Source organism: Lolium perenne, chromosome 6 (genome assembly GCF_019359855.2).
Source record: "Lolium perenne isolate Kyuss_39 chromosome 6, Kyuss_2.0, whole genome shotgun sequence".
NCBI lineage: Eukaryota > Viridiplantae > Streptophyta > Magnoliopsida > Poales > Poaceae > Lolium > Lolium perenne.
The window spans coordinates 43201430-43208956 of NC_067249.2; the positions used below are offsets into that span (position 1 = coordinate 43201430).

General features: G+C 46.1%; 2 protein-coding genes across 2 annotated transcripts; one reads left to right on the forward strand and one right to left on the reverse strand.

Moving 5' to 3' along the window:
• Nucleotides 1–8: 8 nt before the first annotated feature.
• LOC127321320 (CBL-interacting protein kinase 26) lies at nucleotides 9–2864 on the reverse strand. Its single transcript, XM_051350342.2, has 2 exons — nucleotides 2714–2864; nucleotides 9–2056 (listed from the first exon to the last, which is right to left on the reverse strand). The coding sequence occupies exon 2, from the start codon at nucleotides 1796–1798 to the stop codon at nucleotides 410–412; it is 1389 nt and encodes a 462-aa protein (XP_051206302.1). The 5' UTR covers nucleotides 1799–2056; nucleotides 2714–2864; the 3' UTR covers nucleotides 9–409.
• Nucleotides 2865–3179: 315 nt separating this feature from the next.
• LOC127321319 (formin-like protein 10) lies at nucleotides 3180–7221 on the forward strand. Its single transcript, XM_051350341.2, has 6 exons — nucleotides 3180–3739; nucleotides 4246–4912; nucleotides 5004–5487; nucleotides 5565–5764; nucleotides 5893–6128; nucleotides 6215–7221. Exons 1-6 carry the CDS (start codon nucleotides 3581–3583, stop codon nucleotides 7031–7033), a joined length of 2565 nt encoding a protein of 854 aa, XP_051206301.1. The 5' UTR covers nucleotides 3180–3580; the 3' UTR covers nucleotides 7034–7221.
• The last annotated feature ends 306 nt before the right edge of the window (nucleotides 7222–7527 follow it).

Sequence of the window (7527 nt, forward strand, 5' to 3'; positions counted from 1 at the left end):
ACAGGTACTAGGTACAGAAATGGCTACATTCAATATCTTTAGTCACACTGGACAAAATTTTCCGTAGTTCAAAGTCTCCCAAAATTGAATGTTCTTTTAGTTACAAGGAATATAAAGAAGAAAATACAGAAACATAAAGGAGCCACAGGGAATATGCCAAATGGTAGGCAATTGATCTACTAGAACAGGGTAAACCTGATGATCCAATGATATGCGATACGTCTGTGAACAAGTCATCGACTCTGGCTGTTTCAACACATCATGCAGCTGCTGCGATCCTAGCCGTCGCAACCCTCTGCATGCCTTGTAGGTGTCAGCAATGGTTTCGATGGGTATTGTTGACACCACTGCAATGGTGGCTACATCTCGTCCTATGGCTTTTGTGGCAGCAGACTTGCAATGGGGCCTATTACTCCTGTGGCTGCTGTGATGGCAAAGGCAACTGAGGCTGCTGTGATCCTTGGATGATTTTCTCAGGGAGTGGGTGCGGATCACCTTGCCACGCCCAAACCACATCCTTAAGTGCAGGCCTCATTTCATCTTTCATCAGTTGTTTATACTCTATAGTGTCTCCATTCGTCTTTTTTAGTTCAACCAAATGCAAAGAAGGCGCAAGCTCAAAAACTTCGGCATCAAACTCAAGAAATCCCTTCATTCCTTCCTTTGGTGCTGCCAATTTCAACACACCGTTTTCTTTCTTCTTAATTTTGAGCTTCAATTGCTTGGCCACTTTATTCAGCTTGGCAAATATGGCCTCTGCTGGCTGCCTGGTGGTAAATCTTTCCAATCTCCGGCCATACTTCTCTTCAAACAAATTGGATAGGTCAAATCCCGTTGAGAGAGAGATGATGTCAAATGCATTCAAGTTTGTGAGGCTTGACGATGCTAGATTGAGCTCCGAAATACTGCATTCTGGCGAGTGGGAGGCCGTGGCTTCACCTTTGTAAACCATGTCTCTTGGTTCTTGTTTGATCTTCAGTGCATTTCCCTCAATGGGTTTTCTGTACCAGGCGCTTCTCTTTATCCTTGAAATAGAAGCCCTAGTACTTGGATCTGGATCAAGAATCTTATATAGCAGATCCTTCAGCTCGATGGAAAAAGGGCGAGGGCATTTATATTCAGCTTTGGAAATCTTCCTATACATCTCTATAAGATTTGTGTCATGGAAAGGAAGAAAACCAGCCACCAAAACAAATAGGATTACTCCACAGGACCATATGTCAGCCTTGGCACCATCGTAGCCTCTCCTGCTAAGCACTTCAGGAGCAACATAAGCTGGAGTTCCACAGGTGGTATGGAGGAGGCCATCTTGTCTCCTGGACTCAGCTAGGGCACTTAGACCAAAATCAGAGACTTTCAGGTTTTCATTATCATCCAGGAGTAGGTTTTCTGGCTTTAAGTCACGATGATAAACACCTCGGCTATGGCAGTAGTCCACGGCGCTGATCAACTGATGGAAGTACCTCCTAGCAGCATCCTCACTTAGCTTCCCCTTGGTTATCTTATTGAAAAGCTCGCCACCTTTAGCATACTCCAAAACAAAGTAAATCTTGCTCTTGCTAGCCATGACCTCAAAAAGCTTCAGGACGTTGGGATGCCTTACCAATCTCATTATCGAGATCTCCCTCTTTATCTGCACCATTAGCCCAACCCTCGAAACCTTGTCCTTATCAATCATCTTTATCGCAACAGCTTGTCCACTCGCAAGGTTCCGAGCATAATATACCTTGGCAAAGTTCCCCTGCCCTAAGTGCCTCCCGATTTCGTACCGGTCCATCAAAATTGTCCTATCCCCCATTATAGCAATCCGTATTTAGGAAGATGAATGTGTACAGTGTGCAGTAGGCACTACTTTTACAACGGTCTATTTATAGGTCGTGGCCTACAACCGTAGAATCCCTCAGTCTTCACTTCTTCAGTTCTCCAGGGGCCAGAACTAAGACAGATACTGAACCAGTATGGAGCCAGCACTCAATAAGATTGCTTTCGGCGAAGCTCCCCGGTGCTTAATCCGACTTTTGCAAGATAACTCTTCTCCGGTGTCACCGGCTGAGAACTGCAATGGAGAGGAAAAAAAAAGAATCTAATTAGAACAAGAGGACACTAGATACAAATATGGTAAAAATGCAACTCGAATGGAGACAGAGTTGCTGAACTATACAAGCAGATTCAGAAGTCCAGGAGAGAGACTAATAAGAAAAATCAGGACAATTCTGTCAGGGTCGATTTCGTCGCGATTTTTAAGCCTGCATAGCATCTAAAATTACTTGGCCTACTACAATAACGCAAGCCTGGCACTATCGGGAGGGGAACTTAATCCTACCAGCTAAAGCGTACTTAAAATGTCTCGAATTGGGACTACTAATCAGCTTGAGCACCTTTTTTTTGCGGGGAATCAGCTTGAGCAGCTAGTGGTACGAAATTGAACACATCTAGAGGATTAACCACACATCAATATGTCTGACGCTTCAGAATTTCCAGCTGCTCCAGCAAAGAATTTAACAAAAATAGAAGGACAATCCAGCCATGAGCTTCTCCTGGTAGCAGAATAAGAACATCTTACACAAGAAATCCCCTGTACCGAGCACCAACCACACCCACACCGATAGGGTGATCAAACTAGCCAGCAAAGAGCGCGAGAAAGGCAAGAACTAGGTCGAGAAGCGGCAGATCTCCCCATGGTAAGCAGCAAGCAGCACCAGACGAAGTTTACCTGGTGGAGGACGGCCGACGCGGAGGCGGAGGCGCTGGCTGTGGATCCCAGATATCGCCGGACGAGCTGGGCGGCGAATCGAAGAATATAGCAACTTAGATGCTCTGACTTTTCCAACGTTATTCATCTTTTTTAATCGAGAGTAGTACTAGTGTCCATTTCCGCGTCTCTTCTCTGCTTCACAATGCCAGGTGTCTCCAGGTGGGCTGTCCGGTCACCAACTGTCTGTGGGTCCCGCAGCTCATCGGCCTTTCGGAGTCCATTGGGTCGCGGCCCACCGGCCGGACGAGAAGAAATGCGCCGCCGACCGCCGCGCCGCCGCCGGCGAGAAATGGCGGAGAGGTGTGATTGCTTCCCTCTCCCCCATTCTACCCAGTAACCATTTTCTTACCGCTCAATGTCCCGTGGCAACCAACATTTGCAACGGAAGCAATCAAGCAAATGACTCGCGCAGCAAGCATCCGGTGATCTGAATCCGAATCTCAGCCACATGAGCGGGCGGCCTCGCCGTCGCCGCGAAGAAATGCTCCGCCTTTCGGAATTGTTTTTGCTCGCGTCACGTGAGCGCTGAGCGCAGGTCAACGTCTCCTCCAGCTGCCGACCCTCCGTGCTGGTGCCGTCACGCCTAACTTGCAGGTCCGCGTCTTTCCATAAAAAACGCGGTAGTACGGTTTTGACTCCTCTAGAATCTACTACAGTACTACTACTACTCCTCCTACTAGTGCTGGCCGACCGACACTGGGAGGGAGTGCCCAAAGAACGAACCTACCGCCGCCCAAGATCTTCCTTCCTTCCTATTGTGCTCCGTGAGGGCGAAACCAGACGAGAGATGGCGGGGTTCTGGAGGGGAGCCTGAGCGAGGAAGCCATGAGGAGGGTGGGGTTCCTGGTGTTGTTCTTGGCGGCGGCGGCGATATTGGTCCGGCCGTCGAGGGGCGGAGCGGAGGAGAAGGAGGGGGTGCATTTCTTGCGGCGATGGCGGCGGCCTTTCTCTCCTCCGTCCAAGATGGTTCTGGATGGGGATCTTGTAAGATGTCCATCCAACTCTTTCTCTTTTCTTTGTCCATGTATCAGTACTACTAGGTAGTTTAAAATTCCATTGCTTGATTGGCACCTGAGATCTTCCAAAAACTTCGAGTCAATTACGAGTCTGAACATATGTATTTCCGTTATGCTTGTAATGGAAAAGGGAAAAAGTACCAGTTGGAGAAAAAAAAATTAGGAGTCTGAACCTTTATCTGCTGTACAGCACCTTGATGTTGCAGATTGGCACCTTAGTCTACTGATGTGCCAATCTACATTCTGCTCCTCTTTTGTCTACTGAAGATATTACCACCTTGGTGCCGCAGATTGTTTCTCACCCTTGAGTCAATTAGGAGTCAGCACTACCTGTTAAATACTTAAATCTACTTATTGTACGAGAAATCATGGACAATCTTCTTACAAGGAATCTGCACCGTTCAGCATATTCCTACGTTTTGAGGCATCAGCCTGTAATGCTCACCGTTTATAATGTTTCATGGATGGATGCAGGTGGACAAAGTATGCTCACTTTGCCTACAAGACATTGTTGGCGCAGATGAGATATTAGGCATCGGACAATCATCATCTGCTTCGGATGGATTATCGAGTCGCGCAACGGAGAATGAACTGAAGACACTGTTGCTTCTGCAACTTCTGGCCCTTCTTCCACCTCACAAGTCTTCGTTCGCTCATGACTGTATCCGCACAAATTATCCTGGCTTGGGCATTGCGCAGGAGTTTAGCGTTGGATTAAGAAACTATGCTGAGAACAAGCAGTCGTTGCTTGGTTCAAACTTCTATCCAAGGCGGAATTTGGCTGGTCGGCGGATTAGAGGTGCTCCTTCCATGTCCCCGGATTTTGCGACAGCCGCGTCCTTTGGAGGCGAAGCTCAGCTTTCTCTTGCCGTGTCAGAACCACCAGTTACACCTCCCAACAAACATCTCCATGATAAAGCTGCACAGAAGCATCGGAGAGTGCCTCCTCCAGCTTCACCTTCAGAGAAGCGACACAAATATATAAAATTAGTCTTGACTGTTGTGCTGCCGACGGCGGCATTTTCGTTCATTGCTGCATTTCTGATTTTCTATTGCTGTGGATGCAACAAGAGCAAGGTCTCTGTCGGTGAGCCGCGAGATGATCACCCTCTTCTTCACATGCAGTTGGCTAATACGCCTGGTACGTGAGGCTATATCCCCATATATCAATCAACCTATGATGGATTGTTCTTGGCGTGGTACATTATTTAATATAGCATCAATTTATGCAGGTTCGTCACCCAACGTTCGGGTTCCCACCATCCCGCCTCACAAGGATGATCAAGGGGCCCGGCCTTCTAAAGCTGGAGTCAGCCTGAGTCAGTGCTTTTCATGCTGTTTCAAAACCTCCACTGATGCAACAATACCTGCACAAGGTGCTGGAGGAACACAGAACAATAATACCACAAGTGGTGCTCCTGAACCAATGCCTCCACCCCCGCCCCCGCCTCCGCCTCCACCGCCACCTCCTCCTATCAAGAAGTCTGGTCCTCCCCCACCTGGACCTCCCAAAGGTTCATTAGCAAGATTTCCTCAGCTGTCACCTGTTGAGTCAAGTCATTCTGAAGGATCATCTACAAGCGAGCAGGCCAGTGAATCATCTGAAGCTGAAGTGAGTGCTCCAAGAGCCAAACTTCGGCCTTTCTACTGGGACAAAGTTCGTGCTAATCCTAACCAGTCAATGGCCTGGCATGACATCAAATTTGGTTCTTTTCAGTAAGTTGTCACACTAACATTAGGTTCTTAGTCCATTTGTCTGCCTTACGCTTGTTTCTGACAAAAGCATGTTGCAGTGTGAATGAGGATATGATAGAAGCATTGTTTGGTTATGGCGCTGGCAACAGAAGCAACGCCAAGGACAAGGAACTTGCCATGCCGGACCCTTCACCTCAACATGTTTCTCTTCTTGATTTTAAGAAATCATGCAACCTGGCAGTCGTTTTTAAGGCAATGAATGTCAGGGTAGAGGACATTCAAAATGCTCTCACTGAAGGTAGTTGTTATTCATTTTTAAGGGACTATTATTCACTGGCCATGTAGCTTGGTTATTCATATGCAATTTCTTGCACAGATAAAGCCACATTTTCTGACATTTTTCTGCTGCCTCATTCTGTTCTGAAGGAAATGAACTGCCTAGACTACTTCTTGAGACAATCTTGAGAATGAAACCAACTGATGAGGAGGAGCAGAAACTCAGGCTTTATGACGGGGACTACTCGCAACTAGGTCTTGCAGAACAAGTGATGAAAGCCTTGACTGAAATTCCTTTTGCTTACAAGAGGATCAGTGCTTTACTTTTTATGACCTCTTTGCAAGAAGATGCTTCAAGTCTCAGGGATTCATTCCTGCAACTGGAGGTAAGCCAACTGAAAACAGTTGACTTCTGTATTAAATCTACAAAGTACTGCAACCTTTGCTAAAACTATAATCCTTCTGGTGTCAGGCTGCTTGTGGGGAACTGAAACACCGCCTCTTTCTGAAGCTACTAGAAGCTGTTCTCAAAACTGGAAACCGTTTGAATGATGGGACCTTCCATGGTGGTGCTAATGCATTCAAGCTTGACACCCTTCTGAAGTTATCAGATGTCAAGGGTGCAGATGGAAAGACTACATTGCTTCACTTTGTTGTCCAAGAGATTATTCGATCCGAAGGTATCCGTGAAGCAAGGTTGGCCATGGAAAGTGGAAGAACTCCACCTTCAGGAGACGATTCTAATGGATCTATCCAGGAAGATGATGAGTATTACTCCAACCTCGGCCTTAAGATTGTATCAGGGCTTAGCAGTGAGTTGGTTAACGCCAAGAACATAGCTGCACTGGATGCTGATGCTTTGTCTGCCAGTGTGTTGAACCTCAGGCATGAGGTGGTGAAAGCAAAAGAGTTCCTGAACTCAGACATGGCAACAATAGAAGAGAAGAGTGGGTTCCACCACTCATTGGTAAGTTTCGTGGAACACGCAGATAATGAAACCAACTTTCTGTTCAAAGAAGAGAAGAGACTGAGATCATTAGTGAAGAAAACAATTCGGTATTTCCATGGAAACGATGCGAAAGACGATGGATTTGGCCTCTTTGTCATTGTAAGAGATTTCTTGGTGATGCTAGATAAGGCTTGCAAGGAAGTTGGTGCATCACAGAAGAAGGCGGCAAGTAAATCTCTGAGTAGTAACAGTTGCAACCCAGCATCCCAGGTAAATCCCCAGGAGAAACAGTTTCCTGCAGTTTTGGATCATCGGTCAGATAGTTCGGACTCGAATGATTAACTTCGGGATATAGCATTAGATGTACTTTTTAGGCCATTTCTTTTCCCCGAGACCATGCAAAGTATCCATTTGCAGAGGCATTACTGTATACATACACATGCTACATACACATGGTTTACAGAGGCATTATTGTATACACACATACCACATACACACATATTATACATGGTTATATCACACCTCTACAATCCGATGAAATTCATGCACTCATTTCTTTTTTTACTTCAGATCTGTCCTTAATAGCACGAGGTTCAGTTTTTACAGCATAATTGGGCTACTGATCAGTTTGCAATATCTGCTTGTGTAGGCACACTAAATTCTCTTTTATTAGAATAAAATGCAAAAGCATGAGCTGATATTCTAGCACTAATTTATATGAGCTTATAACCTGGAAATGCATAAAGTTGTTGTCCTTTTTTGTTATCGGTGCTTAGCCCCATGGATTCAACAGGGCACCATGATTGTTTTTTGTTGTTGATCTGGAACATATATAT